We start from the raw sequence: 22,593 nt of genomic DNA, 5'->3' as shown, positions 1-22,593 counted from the left end.
TAGTTTTTCTGATTTTTGGTTTTTCCGTTTTGAAAAACCAAACCAAATCATCTCGGTTTTTCTCGGTTTGGTTTTTCTCTTTTTTCGTTTTAAAACCAAAACGGAAAAACGAAAATTCACTCGTTTTTTGGTTTTTCCAATTTCGTTTTGAAACAGAAAAACCAAAGAACGAACCATACACGGATTCAGGTTCGCTGGAGGACCTGTATTTTCAGTGTTTGCTGGTAGCGGACTGCATCGATCAATGCAATGACTCTCCATGTTTTTCAGTTTTATCATTTTCATCAACAAAACATCATTTTTACAACCATGTCTCATTGATTGGGAAGGCATTTAGAGCTGCCGGTCTATTAGCCTACATTCGGACTCAGAGGATGACATAACTGTTTATTGAGAAACAATTGGCTATATAAAGAAATACCACAATGCATGTAGTCTAGATATATTACATTATGGTTATACACTTTATGGTAGACTGCCCTCTCGCTCGCTAAGCAGGCTACATTGAGGCACACCCCTGGCAGCTCAGCGAGTCACACCCCTGGGACTATGGCACACCTCACCCCGGCAAACCTCACCCCCAGACACCCGCTGCTGCCTGTCCCTTCAGTTCTCCCTGACATCCACATTCCTGACCTGGACTCAGATCACTGCCGGAACCTCTGGCAACGGACCAACGGTCGTCCAGATCGTTATGGTGCCCTTCTGTTTCGTGCCATCCTAACCCGTGGGACTTATCAGGCCTGGGTGCGGAACACCAACTGGGATGGTTCACGAGGCAAGCAGGCCTTGCCACAGAACGTCCGGAAATGCATCACAGATGCAGTTCTCCTAAGATGCCCCACCTTCACCAACATGAAACAGCTGAAGAACCGAATCAACGAGATGTTGCGCTCTCGTCGGAGTTCTATTTCAAGGGCTCTTTTTCGCAGTTGAGCTGGCTGTATGGGGCAAGAGAGGACTGTAAAATACAGTACTGTATTACAGGATATACAGTATGCATTTGGTACTAGGATTAAGGCATTTTATTTTGTGTTTCTATATCAATGACATGCATGTGTGAAATTTTTTTGCAAATAAAAAAAACGGAAGAAAAAAAACATTGACCAACGGTATCTTATTTCAAAATATCTTGCTGCACTTACCATTTGTATTGTTCACGCTATAATGGCCATATGGTATTACCATACCATCTGAACACACCCTGTCCCCAGGAGAAGTTCTAGTCATTGTTTCATTGTTAGCGATGATTTGATTGTTCAATGGATATCATTCGGTCCTTGGTCGCGAAAGCCTATTAGCCTACAGTATAACGACGCACACTGAAAGTAGGCTATACCAGTAGCGAAATAAAAGACAGTCTACAGTCTACTGTAGATATAAAAATACATTGATTGCAAGGTGCATAGCCTGAATAAAGGCAGAACGTGAGACAGGGAATCCATTCTAGTACAAGGCTACTGCGTGCGTGCAAGACTGAGTGCGTTCACATTTTCCATTTCCAAACGGTTTTCCACCTCACCTAATTTCGCTGTTGATTGGTTTCAGCTAACGTTAGATTATAGTAGCCTAGGTACAGTACTAGATATTTATTTAAACCGAAAATGGATTTTAGTAAATTAATCATCATTCCATTGTTATTCCAGAATCAAATGACAACCGCTTTCATGATACTTTTGATCCTAACAGAAAGAGAAATACATCTCTAAGTATCTAAGTTAATATAGGCATATGAGAACGCATCATTTTGTACGGTAGGCTAGGCCTATGCGTCTTGTAATTGTAGCCTACTGTACAAAGTAAGGCGTTCTATAGGCCCTATTGAATTTCTTTTATAGCCTAAGTAGACAGTAGATAGACAGTTCGCGTCTGGGGAGGCTCTGCGTCTCTCCACCAGTCCCCAGCGAGTCCCAATCAATAATACATATTTATAATAGCCTACATAGCGCGAAACTGTGCATATAATAGGCTGTAGCCAGCGCGAAACTGCGCATTCCCTATAGCCGTTCATTGAACAGCTGGCGGCCGGTATAAATAAGATATGCACAAGATAGTTAATGTCCGGATATGATTGGCAATGAGTGATCTTTACTCATGGCGACTATTTCAATTTTGTATGGATCCACACCTCCGATCAAGCTTATTTTGTCTTTGTATCGTGCTGAAGCCATATAGCCTACTGCGCTCAGACTTGGCTACATTAGCTGGTGCCCTGGCTTCAAATTTACTTCCGGGGTTTACGAGTAGCCTACCAGTTGAATGCGTTCCAGAAACAAAACGCAAAACCCTCACGTTCACCACATCGTTACTAACAAATATATTTACAATACTGTTATTTTGCGCATTTGACCTAACAGCCACCACGTCTTGACCCGACGTCAGTTGCCGAGATAGATAGGCTACTGTAGGCCTAGATATATTATAGGTGTTCGTAATAATTAAATTACATCGAGATGGATAAAACATGTGTTTGAGAACAAGGTAATAATAACAATTAAACGTTATTTGTATAGCCCCTTTCATACAGATACCTTAAGCTCAAAGTGCTTTACAACAGAGCATTTAAATTAAAGAATTTGAAATTTAATGATGCTTCATTCGTAGACTATAGGAGAAAAACAGAGCCCAGCCTGCTAAATCTACTCAAAGACGCCACCTGGCGGTGGTGCATCACTAAAACGAAATAACACCCGTCTGAAATCCCACGAGATTTCCAACGGGATTTCCCTGCCATATACCGCGACGTGAAATGCTGCAGCAAGTTACATTTCTAACTTCCAACATCTGTATACTTGTCCTTATCCATCTTTCTCCATCCACTGACTTTTGGCTCTCTAACGGCCCACGCAAATGACACCTGAAACTAACAGAGGGAGGGGTGGGGCCTACATATGATTGGGCCAGCCCAGTGTCAGTATAGAAAATGGACCAATGGGCCGCTGTCCCTGCTCTATGGGCCGTTCGTTAGCCCCAAAGAAAAAACTTTTTTTTTGTTTTTTGTTTTTTAGATCGGCCCACAAGTAGGTCCGGCCCACCGGGCATTTGCCCGGTACGCCACATGGCCAGTCCAGCCTTGGTCGAGGATGACGTTCTTCGTCGTGGTCAGAGCAAGAGCGCTCGACCAATGATGGCTCTCTCCACACCTAAGATCAGCCAGGCCCACCTTGACACTACAACAAAGGAGGTCATCAGGGAGATAATTGTGTTACACAGGGAAATGCAGGTGTCACAAGAGGAGGGGTTGCCTGTTGTTGGAGACGGACCCAGTTTTGTGGAGAACATCATGGGATGCTTAGACAACATCTCATCCGCTCGATCATCAACATTACCACTTAGCGCTTCCCCTGAGGAGATTATCCAGCACCTGTCCTGTGGGAACTTTCAGGCCAAAGCCACCCAACAGTTGAAGGGTGTTCTCCTGAGATCTATTTGTGGCTTGACCCCAGCCAGCTCTAAGTCGTTTAGCCAAACGGGGTCATATCTGTTAAGAAGCTCCACCACAAAGTCCGACAGCAGTCTGGACTCTGCTGTGGTGGAGATCTATGGGACCGTTGTGGACGGTGTAAAGGCCCTGCTGCATACCAGCGAGTCGATCAGGGCGACTGAAATCCCATGGCCCACGGACTCCCTGGATGGGATCACGCTTGATGATCAGCCACAGAGAACCACCTCTGCTACATCCTCCTCCTCCAAAAAGAAGACCCCGGAAGACATGTCCCTATCCCTCCCTGGCACCCCCATCCCCAGTGAGGTTCCAGTCGTTACACCAGTCATCAGGAGCACCACTGTTGACACGGCTGAGGACAGAGAGCTAGAAGTGACACCTAAAGATATGGTCAGCATGATCCTGGAGCACGTGGATCCAGCGGCTCTTCGGCAAGCCACATCTCCAGGAGAGAATGCCGCGGCCCACAGGAGGCTGGAGCAGCTGATCCCACGGGGGGTGATCAAGAACCTCTCACGAGACCTGGTTGATAGGCTTCAAGTTCTGATGTTGCGCGAGAGAGACATCTACCTCAAGGAGACAGTGGGGGCGGGGAGGAGTGTCTCTGACACCCTGCTGTCCAGATGTTGGAAGATAGGATGCAGACACAGAGGTGGTTCCCCTCCGAGCTGATCTACAGCTTCGCCGAGATGTCGGTGAAACGTCTGCTACTCCCGCTCCTCCTCCCGGCGACGACCTCCCAGAATGTCGCACCGCCATTCCAAGTGTCCAGCCACAGATTCCTGCGCCCCTCCTCCTCCGGGAGCTCCGCGGAGTCAAACTGCTCACATCTGTACAGCGACACTGAGTCTTTTCACCCGAGTTGTACAAAAGGCCCCTAAGTTTGTAGCCTTTATTTGTTTATTTCAATACTCTTAGTTTGAAAGATGGGTTTCGTTATCTGGCCGCTGATTGGCTACAGCCTGGGCACCTGTATGATGAGCGGTAGCGGTCCCGCTTCTACGATGAGTGACCTAGTTTCGCCGACCAAACAGATCTTTTCTGCCTTTTTTCCTTATACTTTCCCCTTGTATGTACATGAAGAAACATGAGTATGCTGCCGTATGTTTCTAGATTATATTTCTGTTTAGTTCGTTGCTCTGTGATAGAGATAACGTACTGAGATTTATGAATGATGTTGACTAGCGTTTATGCTAGTTAGCTACAGTTAGCCGGTGTGTTTGGATTAGCCTCCGGTTTCTCTACATGTCTAGCTAAGTGCATCTCATGTGATTGTGTAACTTAACCATGTAATTGTTACTTATGTCGTGTGTGTTTGCAGTCGGCAAGCTGAGTTATGCTAGCTATCGTGGTTAGCCTATGTAGGTATATTCAGTTAGTCTAGTTACCCGGAGACGTGCAGGAGACGTTCATGTGTACAGCCAGTAGATGGCGACATGCGCCATAATTGTGTTGTCACCAGTGTGATTTAATTTGTCATGAGACTGTATTGTTTAGTCATTGTATTGCTGATACTGCAATGTTTGATTGTTTATTTTAGAACATACAACATCTGGATTAAAGACAACTAAAAAGAAAAGAGCCAAGTGCCAACAATAAAACCAGGGATCTTGGACCCAAATCGTCATCATTGGATACCACTGTTCTAATAGACAGCCAAGGGCGAATGCAACCATCCACATCCTGAACTAGCCTACACACAAATTCCCATTCTACACCTGTCTCAGGACTCGGAGCCCAAGAGGGAGCTGGACCTGGCCACTGTGTTGGACACTGATACTACGGACTTGGTAAAAAGTCCACTCGGTGTGGAGGACACGACGCAGAAGAAGGCGAAGCGGAGATTCAGATTTTGGCGCACGTTTTGCTTCAGCTTCAAGGTATGGCCCATATATTGTAGTTCAAATGTTCAAATAATTTTATACACATTGCGCAACTTGCCATATATGAAAAGTAGCGCTTAGTCCATCTGCTAATTTCAATGTTATTCCAAAATTCTTCACTAACTAGCGCTCCAAGACTGGCCTGACAGCAGAGCATCAAACCAAAGAGTCAGGGTCTTTTGAGGAGAGACACTGCGTCCGTAAGTCAATAAACCATGATGTGGCCCCACTAACAAGTGGCACAAAAGTGTTCATATGAAACTAAATATATATATTTGTTCTTCCTGTTCTTTCTCTCTTTGGTGGCCTCCAGCGGCCCGTTTAGGTGCAACCACCGTGATGACATCCTGCCATGCATGGTCCGCTGCCTGGTGAACCGCTACTGCCAAGTCCACCGTGGGCCAGTGCCCTTTTAACTACTACTACGATCAACATCAAATAAAGAGCTGTATTTAACTTGTATAAAGTGGGTGTTTTGTACTCGTTATGCCGACGGACACTGAATACTAGGACCAAATCCACGTAGCTTTGCCAAGACATATTTGATGGACAATAAAGCTCCCTATGAACTGAGAAATGTAGGTTCAGTGATTAGCCAGGAACAGCCAATGTTAAATTGCTGACAGGTCAATTTAGTGTCTCCAATTTTACCCACACTTCGACGTTCGCTAACGTCTCAAGATTTCTTCTTCCAGATTGATCAGTCATTCTGTAGCAACAGACTTAACTAGATAATTAAATTTTTTCATCTGCATTATTGTAAATATGTAGTTTTGGAAGGAATTTAGATACTTTTTAAATGTATTCAGTTCCCATGGTAACATTGTAGACAAGACTGAAGACGGGCTGAGATCAGAGCGAGATGACAGACAACACAGTGTGTGAGTGACATGTTGCTGTGTTTCAGGTGGTGGGTCGCTGTCTGTGGCCCATGTTAGCGGAGGCAGCGTGGAGCTTGTGCCGCCGCTCAGGGTGACCGACTCTCACGTGGTGGTGGACGTTACTGGCCTGTCCCAGTGTGGCCTGGTGAGATGTTTCACCCCCTCCCTCACCATTCATGATTCTATACTTTACTTACATCAGTGATAACTAATACAACATGAAGCTCTATTCAGCTCCTGATGGGTTTATGATCTATGATCTAGATATGTGATCTATATGGATGGAAAACATATGTCTGTCTGCCGGCCAGGTCCACTCTCCGACTTTGTGAAAGGGGGATTTTAACAACACACACACGTTTGTTAAATCGACTGACATCTCGTGAGATGAGATTAGGAGTGTTGGGGTTTCATTAGATGAGCACCACACTACCCCCCACCTTAGACTCCCCCGTTTAGTTGCTACCTTTTGTTTGTTCCCTGTAGTTTTAATAAATAGCCTTTGGTCCTAGTATTCAGTGTCCGTCGGCATAACGAGTACAAAACACCCACTTTATACAAGTTAAATACAGCGAGAAATAGAAATAGAAATAAAGAGCTGTATTTAACTTGTATAAAGTGGGTGTTTTGTACTCGTTATGCCGACGGACACTGAATACTAGGACCAAAGGCTGAGGTGCCCACCCACATCCATTGTATGACCAAAATGGTGGTAAAGCAATTATCAGACTTTCTCAAAAGTGCTAGTTTTGTCAACGTTTTGATCTGAACCATTGTATATGATCATAAGTAACCTTAAAACAGGGCTAAACATGCATTTTCCCTTTACTACTCCTTTAACATTTGTGATATTTGAATGTTCCTGACGAAGCTTGTAACCTACCGTGCGTTTCACGTTTTAACATTTTTTTTACTTTTGTGATATTTGAATGAATTGAAGAATATTTTTGACTTGACCACTTGGAAATATTGTAATAAAAGCTTTGTTCAGTTTTCATTTGTCTGAACTGTATTGTGTAGCCTACATTTTAAATAGACTTTTAACTACAGATGTGGGAACATAAGAATGTAACTTGCTGCAGCATTTCACGTCGCGGTATTTGGCAGGGAAATCCCGTTGGAAATCTCGTGGGATTTCAGACGGGTGTTATTTCGTTTTAGTGATGCACTACCGCCAGGTGGCGTCTTTGAGTAGATTTAGCAGGCTGGGCTCTGTTTTTCTCCTATAGTCTACGAATGAAGCATCATTAAATTTCACATTCTTTAATTTAAATGCTCTGTTGTAAAGCACTTTGAGCTGAAGGTATCTGTATGAAAGGGGCTATACAAATAACGTTTAATTGTTATTATTACCTTGTTCTCAAACACATGTTTTATCCACCTCGATGTAATTTAATTATTACGAACACCTATAATATATCTAGGCCTACAGTAGCCTATCTATCTCGGCAACTGACGTCGGGTCAAGACGTGGAGGCTGTTTGGTCAAATGCGCAAAATAACAGTATTGTAAATATATTTGTTAGTAAAGATATGGTGAACATGAGGGTTTTGCGTTTTGTTTCTGGAACGCATTCAACTGTTAGGCTACTCGTAAACCCCGGAAGTAAATTTGAAGACAGGGCATAATGTAGCCAAGTCTGAGCGCAGTAGGCTATATGGCTTCAGCACGATACAAAGAAAAAATAAGCTTGATCGACTTGTGGATCCATACAAAATTGAAATAGTCGCCATGAGTAAAGATCACTCATTGCCAATCATATCCGGACATTAACTATCTTGTGCATAGCATAGCGGCAGGTTTGACAGTGAGACATCAACCGATAATTGTAATAATGCGATTATTGAAATGGTCTTGTGAACGCCTTTATCTGATTTCCAAAATCGGGGTAAGGTCCATAGGACGATTGTGGGTTTTCATTTGCACATAACTATATTTTAATAAAACATTGAAGTCCGCCTGTCAATGACTTTCCCTAAAATTGTGTTCTGTTGCACCCCCTATTGTTAAATTATAAATGAAAAAAACATAGGCTACACAATATGTTGTTATTTGAATGATCTTGAATATATATATTCAAGATCATTCAAATAACAAAATATCGTGTATGTTTTAATTTATTTATACCGGCCGCCAGCTGTTCAATGAACGGCTATAGGGAATGCGCAGTTTCGCGCTGGCTACAGCCTATTATATGAACAGTTTCGCGCTATGTAGGCTATTATAAATAGGCCTAAGTATTATTCATTGGGAATAGCTTGGACTCGCTGGGGACTGGTGGAGAGACACAGAGCCTCCCCAGACGCGACATCTCCAGTTGGCTGTGTATTTGAGCTGCCGCCTCAACCGTGCGTAAGAGCAGAGCGCATCGCTACAACTAGTAGCCCATAGCCATTAAAACGGCTTATTGTTTTATTCATATATCAACTAGATAATTCGATAATAATGAGTAGCCTAGTAGGCTATAAAATGAATTCAATAGGGCAAGCCTTAAGTTGTAGCCTAGGCTACAGTAGCCTACAATCACAAGACGCATAGGCCTAGCCTATCGTAAAAAGCGTTGCGTTCTCATAGGCCTATATTAACTTAGATAATTATTAATTATGCTCAGGTCATAATGTCCGTTGAAAATAATTCCCTCTAAGCAGAATTTGAATTGTATTAAAATAGGAAATGATTCCTTCTAGGTCTATATAAAAAAAAACATTTTTCTAATGTGTAGCCTATAGGCGATGAACAAAACAGCCACAATGTAGCCTGCTTAGCGAGCGAGAGGGCAGTCTACCATAAAGTGTATAACCATAATGTAGCCTAATATATCTAGACTACATGCATTGTGGTATTTCTTTATATAGCCAATTGTTTCTCAATAAACAGTTATGTCATCCTCTGAGTCCGAATGTAGGCTAATAGACCGGCAGCTCTAAATGCCATCCCAATCAATGAGACATGGTTGTAAAAATGATGTTTTATTGATGAAAAGGGTAAAACTGAAGAGTCATTGCATTGATCGATGCAGTCCGCTACCAGCAAACACTGAAAATACAGGTCCTCCAGCGAACCTGGACTAGACTATTGTAACCCCCCCCCCCAAAAAAATTCTTTTATATTCAAATAAACTGGAGGAACCGGTTTCCCTGGATCGTGGGAGGGGGGTAGCCTGCGTTAGCGGGTGCTTTGCCATGACCGGCCATTGAATTTATGTGTTGCCATTCATTTAAACCACCATCTCATCTAGACTAGGCCTACTTCTGTTGCTGCATTTTTACATTTATGCTTTCATGATTTTAGAGCGCAATAAACATTTTTGCAGGATTCCAAAAAGTCCATCCATTCATCCAACTTTGTTCTGAGCGCAGCGCAGGCTGGTAGCCTACTGTCAAGGCTCACGACTGATGCACTCCCTTAACACGTCTCTTCCCAGGCCATCAAGAGAATTTCAATATGAAAGACCTTGGGATTCCAGGAGTCAAGGCCGTTTCAGACGGGGAGCGACATTCCGCCTGCGTTCTGCTCGGAGCGGGGGACGCACGCGTCCTGCGCGCAGCGGGGCAAGCTGACTACAATTCAGCTCTTGTCGCGGGCGGGCGTGTGCAGCATAGTTCCATATGAGAACACTCCTCGGTCCAATTCCGTATAGTAGATCAGCCTGTGTAGCCTACTTTCAACGAATGTATTATTAGACATAATATCATAATAATATATAAAGCCTTCAACGACCTCCTGCTGCCTGCCTGATGGTCTCAGGGCTAAAGAGACCGCGCGATCATTCCTCTAGCTGCTTTGCTGCTAATGCGAGTTCGTCTCCGTTCCTGCCCGAGAAACAGAAGTTGAACTTATAGCATCAAAATAGCTACAGGAATCAACGTTGTAAAGTTATCTATCTGCTTTTTAGCCACCGACAGCTACCGTTAATATTATGGAAGCTGCTGTCGTGAGCTAACGTGCTATCACGGTCTCATCGTGCAGCTTCACAGCCTGCTATTAGCAGACAGCATTAAGTTGACAAAATCACACTTGCACATCATTAGAATTCCAACCATTTATATGGGATTTATCATTCAACTAAACATGGAACCTGAATACTACCTGATATTTCAACCTGCTGCCATCAGTGATCGGCGCGTCTGCTTGTTTGAGTCATGAATATCTTACGCAGTTACATTCCATGTGTCCCAAAACTGTTAAATCATTCCCCATGTAGTTCACTATGAGTCGCACTCAATACATCCATGGTAATAGGGAGGGAGTGAGTGAACCATTTCAAACACATCTCTGGTCATCTCCGTTAGCCATCTTCCTCGTCCTGATGCCATGTTCCATATGGGAACACTCAGCCTAATGTATTAAACTTCTACTTGTCCCGACAGTTAACAGATATAGACCCGGCGACAGTTACAGAGATAGAAACTATAAATAGATAGGCTTTGTTCGTAATAATTAAATTACAACCAGACAGACAACAAGGAGTTTGAGAACGGTAGGCTCATCTAATGTGCGAGCCAGCAATGGGTCAATGAGTGGTATTACTGCGCCCCTATGGGCAGGCGAGCGGTGGTGCGGAATGACGTAAAGCGCCTGTTAGAATACCGCGGGTCAAGTAACATTCTTATGTTCCCACATCTGTACCTGCGGTTTTCTCATCATTTGGGGTGACCATCTGTCATGTGGGGTAACCAGCGTTTGGCAATATCTGTACTAAATTCAAAATAGAATATCCATCAGTTTAAACTCAAATATTAATCAATGGTATACTATGCTTAAAGGACAATGCTCGTATTTGACAACCTGGACCTTATTTACGACATATTATAAGACGTTTGACTCACCGAGATCACTTTGGTGTAGTTCGGAGGCCGGTAGAAGAAATTTAAAATCCAGCGCGAGCCAGTATATCCATGTAACGGCGGTGGTCTGGGCAACGAGAATGCAGCTTCTAAAATTCTATTTTCTGCCGCGAAACGGTTGTTTTCATCAATCCGTCTTGATGAATCGCTAGTTCATCAAGTGGCCTGCCATTTTCCAGACAGTTTCCAACGGATATCGCGAAGCGATCTGCCGTGTCAGGTTAAAAGTATACACACCCAGGGATAGATTTGATTATCACATGCATCATGTCAAAATCAAAACTATTGAGCCTCCATGGATGCCTGTCTTAATATAGTTTTGCGTTTTTTACCTCCAGGCAGAAGCAGTTGATGCTTGCGGCTGATCTGACAGATGAGCATGACGAACTCTAGCGAGTCAGAGCTGAGCAGGACATAACTATCAGCCAGCAGAGCAACAGGATCAGACAGCTGGTGGGAAACTAGGGAAGAGGATATACTAGAAACTATTGATGTCAGAAACTTAGCTTACACATATTACTGATCAATAATTATTCAGAAGAGAGATTATCTTACTGTAGTTTATTTAGTGGGGGCTGGTCACATGACAATCTTTAGTTATGGTGAGAAGCGATGATGGCACAGAACCAGTTCAAGATTAGACCTGCTAGGGGACTGGACATTCCTATGTCCGATTAAGCAACTTAACAGCTGTTATTGCTCCTTAGTGCTGACTAAGTCAACCGAGACCATTCTCTGACCTTCTATGCCCTTAGACTGACTTTACTGTAGTCAAACCTGACTTTATATAAACAGCAATGAAACTGGTGAAGTTCTGCACCAATAAACCACTTCACTATCACATGATGTTTCATTCATTTTGTCAGGCCTTAGACTGTGTGCAAACTGCAGATATTTTATGTAGTGGATAAGTTACCCAGAGCGGATTTTGTGTAGAAGAAGAGATGCTGCTCTCGCAAAGTGTATTTCGTTTCCATAACAACAATCTAGACTCTACCCAAGTACGATAGGCTACATTGTCCCTTACGTTTTATCTTGTAACCAACCCTTACATTATTTACTTGCACTTAGCAACTTTTTGGCTTTTACTGTCATGTCAAAAAGTACAAAGATTGCTCTGGCTGTAGCCTATTTAGAGGCTGAAGAGGAGAGAGTTGGTCGGACTTGATTATGGGTTCACGATATCCTCCGTGCCTGCTATCCCACCTCCGTCATGATTGGTCGTCTGATAAAAATATGCTCCACGTCAACTATTTTCAACTTCAGGAATCCGCTCTGGCCAGCGCACAGCGCAAATGCGCAGCGCATTTCAATATCCGCCCACATTTTGATCTTTTACCATAGCTTTGAATGGAACATAAACTGCCGAAATCCGCAGCGCATTTTAAAAATACCCATAGTGTGTACTAGGGATGGGAATTTCGACTAATTTTAAAACCGAGTAACCTAACCTGATCCTACTCGAGTAAACCGATTACTCAAAAAAAAAGTTTACTCAAAAAAAGATACCGTCCAGACAGAGCGCATTGAACCCCGGCCCCCTCGGAGGGGAATACGTTTTTTTCCGCCGTTATTACCGTGGCGGTGCTTTCATGTCTCGTCCATGTCCTTGCAAATAAACATACTTAAAAGCTGATGTGTGGTTGGATGCATTACTTATCATCAGATTGAATAACCCACAGGTTTTCATGAAGCTATCGGAATCTAAAAACACAGCCTTTTAATGTGGATGCACTGCCCAGCTCATAGCCTATTAAGCCTATCGTTAGGCTACACTGAAAACTCTAAGCCTACAATATGCAACCAGACCTCTAATTTACTAATCAAAATTAAGTATTAAACCAAGCCTTTACTGCCGTGCCGGATAACAAGTGAATAAATTTTTAGCGTTATATAAAAAGCACCGCGGCACTCACGCCTATTTCCAATTTATTGGACAATAATGGATGTTTCGGCGTCAAGCCTTCATTAGAGAAATGTCCATGCAAAACTAAATAGATTTATTGAACAACAGGCCTATTCATTCAATATTTATTCATAGCAGGCTGGAAAACTATAGGAGTAGGCTATACGCGCATGGGCCTGTGCTGGTACTCGCTGTCTTTTTCAGCACCACCTCCGGGCTCATTACCAACATGATCATCCTACCGCTAAATGATGGGAGTGCTGCTTGGAGCCAGAGTACAAAGTCCACTCACACCACTGCCTACTATGCACAGTATGCAGATAAACAACATCAGAGACCCGGTACCAGCGTTTAATTGTCAAAACAAAACAAATGAAGTGGCATATATACTCACTAGTTCTCTCATAGGCTACCTACGCTGTGAAAGTCCGAGGCTCGATCCATAAAATGCTTTAACACTATGCAAAACCACGGTGTAGTTTGATCCGAAAATGGACAGCTAGCATTAGCAAGCCCATGGGCTAATTATTGCTAGTTTTCGTGACCACTTAACTTTGCACCCAAGAACTGTGTCCAAGTAAATAAATATAGCTTTTAAAACGTAACCAGTTAGCTGGCTAGACAGTAATCAACTAGTAATCAGTCATCACTGCCCCTGACAGCTGGCTGCATTTATTATTTTTACGATCGGTGCACTTTCAGATATTCAGTTTAATAGCCAGGCAGGGGTTCCCCCGGGATCCCCAGACAGCTGACGAGTCATGCCCTATCTAATATCTGACGAGTCATGCCCTATCTAATATCTGACGAGTCATGCCCTATCTAATATCTGATGAGTATATCTGATGAGTCATGCCCTATCTAATATCTGATGAGTCATGCCCTATCTAATATCTGATGAGTCATGCCCTATCTAATATCTGATCATCGGTTGCCTGAAAGAGCCGCAGTGATGTTGGCAGCGCCTTTCTGAAAAGTTGAGATGGCAATGTTTTCAAAACGCCGGAGAGCTCGAAAAAAAGACTCCCTATAGAGCGCTTTTCTCCAGGCGCGCTTTCACTGCCAAACATGCCATATTATATAGCCTTTAGATTAACCGAGTAGTGTTTATTTTCCGACTAGCAGATTGCCTACTCGGGTACTCGAGTACTCGGTTAACCGTGCACATCCCTAGTAATAACAGAATGCAACGGTACTTCCCTTTGTCTGGCTGTCAAGAATGTGGAGCACGAGCTCCGCCCAGCGGCCAGACCCGCAAACTGCAGTTCATAGCAGGAAGTTAGAACGTGCTTCGTCATAAAGCGGGAGAAGGGATTTTTTTTGGCAGTTGACCATCTGTTTGAGTTGAATTAACTAAAGTGTTTTCCTCCCTTTTTAGTTTAACCATGGATGATGAAATCACCGCACTCGTTGTCGATAACGGCTCCGGCATGTGCAAAGTGTTTACGTAGCTAGCTAAATATTTACTAATTCTAGCAGTATTTGGATGCTTCTAAAAATGCTAATTTAACAGAACAATCAAAAGCATACGTTATCATAAGCTAGCTGCTATATTGAACCGAGGGGGTGAACACCATGCTGTTTTTATTTGCCCTTATGTGACCCTAACCAATGTTGACCTACCGTTCTGTTGCCTGTCTCTCCAGGGATGGATGGTGGGTATGGGCCAGAAGGACAGCTACATAGGTGATGAGGCTCAAAGCAAGAGGGGTATCCTGACCCTGAAGTACCCCATCGAGCACGGTATTGACCGAAAAAACTGGACAGAGCGAGGGCTGCCAGCAACACTGCACGAGCCTTATGTTTAAATTGTTTTGGTCATTAAAGTACAGAGAAAAGATAATTGACAGAGCGACTTAGTTACATATCTCTCTTTCACAGAAACGTGTTTGTGGGTGTGTGTTCATGGCACACTGTCTATGCAGTCCTCAGTCTAGTCCTAAATCTAATCCTTGTAGTCTGCGATAATACAGTCTGACACTGCACTGCAGTATTGTGATAGTATTTGACCTCCCCTCAGGTCATGGTGACAATGTCAGGTGCTTCTACTGTGACGGAGGGCTGAGGAACTGGGAGCCAGCGGATGACCCCTGGCAGGAGCACACCAAGTGGTTCCCACGGTAATCTACAACAACCCGCCATTATGGGTGATATCAGAGAGGAGTGCGATCGTACGGTTCTTCTCATATGGCTCGTCTTTCTCAGATGTGAGTTTCTGATCGGGACGAGAGGGCAGGAGTACGTCAGTAACATCCAGGATATCCACTTCAACGTGGGCGACACCAGGGGAAGTCCTCTCATCCCTCCCTGTTATCCTTGGGTTGAGCTGGCGACCTACCTCTGCCCCAAGGGCTCGTAGGCTTCCCACTCTACCACCAACCAAGTCAACTGGTAGACGTGCTCACATTGTCAATGTGGGTGAAAGAGAGCTCTGGGGGTCTCTCTGGATGTGCTGAATAGAGCTGGTGACACTATGGTGGGTGTGATTCCGGAGAATCAGCGGAGAGGAGTTTCAGGTTACAGGGTTTATTTTCCAGTAGAACAGGACATTGTTGCGTTGTGTCTATGTGTGTGTGTGGTCTAAAGAGAGAAAAGGAAATAACAGAAATAATATGAATAATAATTACTAAATAATATGACTAGGCCTAACATAGGTTACTAATACACCTACACTCACTCAAAAGGGTTCAAAGTAGGCTAATATCAGTGCAGTACAATATCATTCCACAGAATGGCACTCTAACCAAGTTGAACTATAGGCCAGCATTACGGCACAACAGGACAGATGCTATTATGGTATGAAACTGGCTTAACTAAATATCAAGCTACACATTCAAGGAATAATAAACAGCGATGTCTAATCTAAAGCAGCAAACAACCATGCAAGGCTACATTTCTGAGGAACTACGTTAGCATGAGACTGATAACTAGCATTAGCTTTAGGCTACATCGTCATATTAGGTTAGTAGTTAACATAGGTCTAACGTCTAGCTTACAGACAGTAAAGTAAATAAACAATAGATTAACTTACGTTCTGGCAATAACGCACACTGGTTATTAAAGGCAATTGTGAGACTAACTCCTCAAACTCCGAAGTTACCAGCTACCAATAACGGAGAATGCTAGAAGCAAATAATAATCTGTCCAAATGATAATGATAATAAGGGCTTTCCTACAAAGCCCATTGACTTCCATTTAAAATTTGTATAATTTTATTTTAATCATAGCCTTCTATTTCAGGTAATTTGCTTATTGGTAGGAAATCCACTCGAACAATTGCATCACTGCATGTTGCAAATACATGTTGTTGCACGCCAGTTTTGCAAAACACAATTAATTTATTTTTTATTCACATAAGATTTTATTTGAGATTTTGCTGAGATTTGTTATTTTAATGTAAATTGGTTCTGATATGTGTCATTAAAATGTGTATATTTTTGTATGTGTCATTAAAATGTGTATCTTTGTGTTTGACCGAGTTGTGATTTCATAGATGCTTTGTATGAAGGGGGACTGGTTGGCGATACAGTAAATATCTAGTCATCATTACTAATTAAACTAAGTAAAAACTAAAAAGGTATCTGCCCCTTGAGATCAGCACTACTGAAGCGGACCGCTCCAACCACCAACTGTAGCCTCAATACTGTTAGCTCTATAAGATTATTATCTTTGTGTTATTATTATTATCATCATTAATATTACTGATACAGGCAAACCTGTGATACATGATGTGTACAATACACATTTGTATACTGTATACAAATGTGGTTAGTGATTCTGCAACTAACATTCAGTATGTTAGAATGAGGTAAAACATTCAGTTCAACACAGGATTTGTATGAGATTATACAACCGCAGCATGTTCTTGTTGTTAATTTGGTATAGGATGTTGAGATTTCGGAAAGGCGACGTTTGGAGCTTTTTCGGAATGGCGAACCTTCGGAATAACGACCTTTCAGCAAGGCTCCGAACCGGTTCAAGGAACGGAAACGAAAACCGAAAACGAACGGTATTTTACGAGGAACAGAAACAGGAACGAAAACGAAATGGTCTTTAATTGTTCCAGAACAGAAACGTTAATTTGAAATCTTTAAAACCGGTTAATAACGTTATTTTTTCGTTCTTTGCAGTAGGCCTATATAACTTAAAAATAATTGTAAAAAAGAAGAAAGCTGAGCCTTTTATGGCCGAATAGGCTAAATTAAATTAATTAAATTTGTAGCCTACATCTTGTCCTGTTTTTGTAATGTAGCCTAGGCCCCTAAATCTGTTATTTCACAGTCAGGATCTTAAATGCTTGCTTAGCGAAATGAAGAGATTTAGATATTACAACAACACCATAGCCTAGTTCCGACTAGGGATGTGCGCAGCGACTATTTTCACTGACGACTAGACGGTGGTTTTGTAACCGATTACATGACTAGTCTAAAAACAGGATTCCCAAGTTTCTACAACAAGTGCTATTTAGAAAAATTGAGGATGTTTCTCAAACTCTGCAAGCTAAGATGCATGACTATTCTTGATGTTTCCAACTACTCAGCAGCAGCCAATTAGCACGCGTTGCGCAGGGCTGTCGCACTCCTTTGTTTACCAGTGCAAAACAGTATTTCAGCCTGTCCTTACAGCTTATTACTTAGCAAAGATATCAATGTGATTTATTTTGTTTAATTGAAGAAGAGTAGGCTAGCCTATAGCCTGTAATGTTTCAGTAGAAGAGTAGGCTAGCCTATAGCCTGTAATGTTTCAGTAGGCTAAAACTAGATTCCACATAAAGACCGCGGATGTCAGAGAGGGCAATAACGCTCGAAGGCAAATTTATTCCAACATTGGTCCACAAAGAATGATGCAAATAATAAAGTGAAAGAAATAATAGCCTACTGTGCAAATATAATGTTTTATATGGACCTGCGTGTCTGCAATCAAGTTCCTCTATCTTTATAACCAACATTCAGCGGAAGCCAATTTTCACTCGTTGCGCATCTCGCTCCAATTATGGTTTGGCTATTTAAAATACGGAGTACAGTTGCTTGGATGTAGATAGCAAAAGACATTGATTCAACGTTGGATTTTGGTCAAATTGGTTATTTTTGGTTGAGGTTGAAAAATCTATGTTAATTCAATGTTTTATTACAGATACCATTTCAACGATTGAAAAAGTGTTGTTGAATCAATTTAATATAGATGCTGGTTTTTCAATGTTGAAATGCCCTACAATGAATTGACATTGTTTCAATGTGTGGTGCTCCCTCCACCTTGCGCAGCTCGCGAGACCAACCAGATCTCACGGGACTTGAGGTCCCCAAACTTTTGCATTTAATGTTCCAACGGCCATTTATTTTCCCCATACGAAGAGGAGTCAAAGAAATCACAAATCCGTAAGAAATCTCTACCATCCTTCAGACATGACATCGAATTTGGTCTGATACAGTTAAGATAAAGCATTATATGGAATATTTGGGTAAAATTGTGCATAGAAGACGATATGTTGTCTAGCTCCATGTGTAGGCCCGGATTAGCCCCTAGCTAACGCAGCTAGCTCATGAAATCCAACATGAATCTCGACCATCCTACAGAAATTAAATCAGATTCGGTCTGATACAGTCAAGCTAAAGCATCGGATGGGATATTTGGGTAAAATTGTGCATAGATGGCTGTTGTGCGTTTTTTGTTTGAGCTAGTGCTAGCATTTAACTAAGTTAGCTAGTGCTAGCATTTGTTAACTAAGTTAGCTAGTGCTAGCATTTGTTAACTAAGTTAGCTAGTGCTAGCATTTGTTAACTAAGTTAGCTAGTGCTAGCATCATGGTCTTCCTAGGTGCCTAGCTAACATGTGTAGGCCTGTACTAGCACCTAGCTAACATGTGTAGGCCTGTACTAGCACCTAGCTAACATGTGTAGGCCTGTACTAGCACCTAGCTAACATGTGTAGGCCTGTACTAGCACCTAGCTAACGCGGCAGGCATGCTATCTAACGTAAATTAATCTACCATCCTTCAGACATGACATCAAATTTGGTCTGATACAGTCAAGTTAAAACATCATATATGGTATTTGGGTAAAATTGTGCATAGATGACTATGTTGTGCGTTTTTGGTCAGCTAACAGTGGTATCCTCTAACCAGCCTTCTTGGTTGCTAACTTGGCTTTAGCTAGTAAAGTTAAAGCTTCATATAGGATATTTAGATACAATTGTTGCATAGATATATATGCTGATATATATTTTTTACTGTTGGTTTATGCATATTTTTTTTATTCTGCTTTGTTTCCTCTAATTTCAGGATTTTACTACAAGTCAAGGGGATTCACTACAAGGCCAAGTATTATAATTAGCACCACCTCTCTTTACCTCTTTTAATCAGCATCAGCCCAGCACCAGGTCAGTCCAGCCCCAGCACCAGGTCAGTCCAGCCCCAGCTCAGCTCAGGTCAGCCCCAGCTCAGCTCAGCCCAGCCCCAACCTAGACCCAGCTCAGGTCAGCTCGCCCCCCACCCCACCCCCCTTCAGCTCCAGAAACACCACCGGGAAGGTTATATGGATGGGGAATCAGGCCAAGTGTTGAAAGGCAAGTACCTTTTTCTGAGCAGGCTCTTAACCTTACTGATGCCCTCTGAACTGAGAAAACTATCCCTTGTGACTTTCCCATCTTTGTCATGTTTTTTTTTGTCATGGAGTTTAGGCTTAAAATTTAAGCACTTAAAGGTGGGGTAAGTAGTTTGACGTCAACAAGGCCTCCGATTGGTCATCTTTTCCAAAAGAACCCGCACTCAGAGTCAGAGCACTTCTGTTACTGATAGCTGAAAGGATATTATGCCAATTTTACCAAATAAAGCCAAAAGCAAACTACCTATCTCACCTTTGAACCTGCACTACGTAACTTTTTTGTGATTATATTGTTATTTTGTCCAAGCTGTATGGTGTTTTGAAACTCTAAGGATCCTGTATTCATGGAATGAGCAACACAGCTAAACATGTTGGTATTTTGCCAAAATCCCCTGTTGGTATAGGAATGGAGGGAGGGTGGATAGGAGGGAGGAGAGGACGGGAGGGAAGAACGGATGGGGAGGGGGGGAGGACAGAAGGGAGGAGAGGACAGGAGGGAAGAACGGATTGGACAGGAGGGAGGGAGGACAGGAGGGAGGGAGGACAGGAGGGAGGGAGGACAGGAGAGGACAGGAGGGAGGATAGGAGGGAAGAACGGAAGGACAAGGGGGAGGGAGGACAGGAGAGGACAGGAGGGAGGATAGGAGGGAAGAACGGATGGACAAGGGGGAGGGAGGGAGGACAGTAGGGAGGAGAGGAGGGAAGGAGGACGGGGGGAGAATAGGAGGGAGGGAAGGAAGACAGGAGGGAGGAGAGGAGGCACAGGGAGGGAGGAGAGGGATGGAGGATAAGAGGGAGAGGAGGGAGGACAGGAGAGAGGGAGAGGAGTAGTGAGGGAGAGGAGGGGATTTTGGCAAATTCTTTGGGGGCGCTACCCACACGTTTAGCTGTGTTGCTCATTCCACAAATTTCCGAACTTTTTTGAAGAGCTTACATATAACTTACACAAATGGTGTAAATGGTGAATCTATCCTTGAAATTTAATGTAAAACCAATTCTTTTTTTCCCCCAAGACATTGCTGCCATGAGAAACACAAAGATTCTTACGGAGCTATGTATGGAGGTGAAGCAGATCTCACGTGACATTCAGTTTATAAAGACTGAGATTGCTAAACTGAATATTCATGGAGCTGGACCAGTGTCACCGAGAGAAGACAACTTCCCCATCGTGCTGCCACTCACCAACGAGGAGCAGTTTGATGAGGCTGAAGCTGCTCTGAGGGAGGAAGCAGTCCGTCGAAAGATGGTGAACAACTTAAAATTCATTACATTTGTAATTATTTATAAATGAGTAGATACTCTGTGCATTTACATAGTACTCTGTAGCACACTAACCATTTTCTCTCTAATCTGTTAAGATTACGCGCCTGGCATTAGTTGGAGGGACCAACTCTGAAAACATGATCCGACGAATGCTATCCGCTGCCATGACAAACACTCTAGCCTGCATTTTTAACTGGGTGGGAAAGGGAGAGAAGAGGGCCTTCAAGGACACACTGATGCAGGACTGCATGTTTGGTGAGCCTGCACCTCAAAATACTAGGATTAGTACTTTACTCCTCTGAGACACAGAGAGTAGACAGAATTGAGTATTAGGGCCCATTCATACTCTACATATTCATACTCTACGCATATTCTACATAAGCGCAAGCAATGCAAGCTTCGCAAGGCTACGCAAGACTTCCTTGCGTGTGTCATGCCGAAATTTGTCACTTGATGCAAGCACAAATGCAATTCCTTGTGTTTCCGATAGGGATGCTAAACTTTCACCATGGTTTTCGCCGTATAGACCTATTTGCCCCCCCCTGCTTGACTGGTGATATATTACATCTGACAATACACACAAGCTCAGAGTCGTATTGGAGCTTACGCTCATAATGTAGCTTGCGTTGCTTACGTGAGTATGAATCAGGCCTTGGTGTGAATCAATTATATGAAGATAGGCTTGAGGGTGGGTTGATGGGTGAATTGCTCAATTAAGGCCGCCTGAAAATCTAGTACACTAAACAGTACACACTGGAACGCATCCACTGCAGCTTTCTTCTCCCTATTATTATAATTAAAAATAAATAAATTATAACTTCTTTTTTTTTCAGTTGCTGCTCGTCAATTTGACCGCAGGCTGACGGAATTGACTTACAGGGATGGAGTGCAGAAGTGGCTGCGTTACGCACCAGAGAGGAATGGCGGGGTACGACGGAAAGAGAAGTCTAAGAGTTAAAAGGACTAGGTATAATTCCTTCAGATTAAGTTCATACCTGTTGATCTGTGATTTAGCTGCTCTCTCCCGTCCTTTCACACTTTCTACTGTTTCGAGTGGGTTTGTTATTTTTTGTTCATGTCGTCTTATTCTGCACGACAGCCTTTCTGAGTATGACAACCCTGTTTGCAGATGCCAGGTTTTTGTGTCCACTGGAGTTTCAGGAAATGTTTTGTGTGAATGTTGTGTGCTTAAGTGCACAAACGATGTACAATGTTCATATAATTGAAACAAAGTACTGTAATAAATAACTGAATGAGTAATGGGCTCTTTTTTTGTTCATAGAGCATTGTATAAGATATCTTGGTCGGTTCCCTGTAGTGTCTCAGATGTAGTAGCAGGATGTACGTGCCATATACAAGCGCAAGCTACTTGTGACTATAGAAAGAAAGAAACTGGGTATGGAAAGCACAAGATTGGAAATGGAATATAAGCGGCACTAATAAAGGTCAAGCTAGAGATAAGAAAGCTGAAACAGGATGAAAGTAAATTCGAACACTAAAATAATTGATTACTAGTTATTTTGAATAACATTGTTTCAATGTATAATGCAATGCATAATATAGTTGAATCAATGTTGATGCAATTCTACATTCTTTCAATGTTGATCATATCGTCATTGAATCAAGGTTGATTCATTGTCGGGATTGATTGAAAATTCAATGTTCTTTCAATGTTGATCATAGCGAGCACTTTCAATGTTATTTTCAATGTCTGACATCAATGTTGATCTCAATCTTCAGCGTGACAATATCTCAATGTTGATTCAAT

General features: G+C 42.7%; 1 protein-coding gene across 2 annotated transcripts; it reads left to right on the top strand.

Moving 5' to 3' along the window:
* Window positions 1–20,578: 20,578 nt before the first annotated feature.
* LOC311327391 (uncharacterized protein) lies at window positions 20,579–21,853 on the top strand. 2 transcript variants are annotated; one of them, XR_014631117.1, is made up of 3 exons: window positions 20,579–20,808; window positions 20,921–21,080; window positions 21,316–21,364. XR_014631117.1 is itself a non-coding variant. In XM_084460426.1 (3 exons), exons 1-3 carry the CDS (start codon window positions 20,587–20,589, stop codon window positions 21,781–21,783), a joined length of 507 nt encoding a protein of 168 aa, XP_084316552.1. In that variant the 5' UTR covers window positions 20,579–20,586; the 3' UTR covers window positions 21,784–21,853. The 2 variants fall into 2 exon arrangements, 1 of the variants encoding a protein (XP_084316552.1); XM_084460426.1 differs by lacking the exon at window positions 21,316–21,364 and adding an exon at window positions 21,659–21,853.
* The last annotated feature ends 740 nt before the right edge of the window (window positions 21,854–22,593 follow it).

Source organism: Borostomias antarcticus, assembly GCF_949987555.1.
Source record: "Borostomias antarcticus genome assembly, chromosome: 32".
Classification (NCBI taxonomy): domain Eukaryota; kingdom Metazoa; phylum Chordata; class Actinopteri; order Stomiiformes; family Stomiidae; genus Borostomias; species Borostomias antarcticus.
The sequence above is the reverse complement of the archived record's forward strand: the minus strand, read 5'-3'. Positions and strand labels throughout refer to the sequence as shown.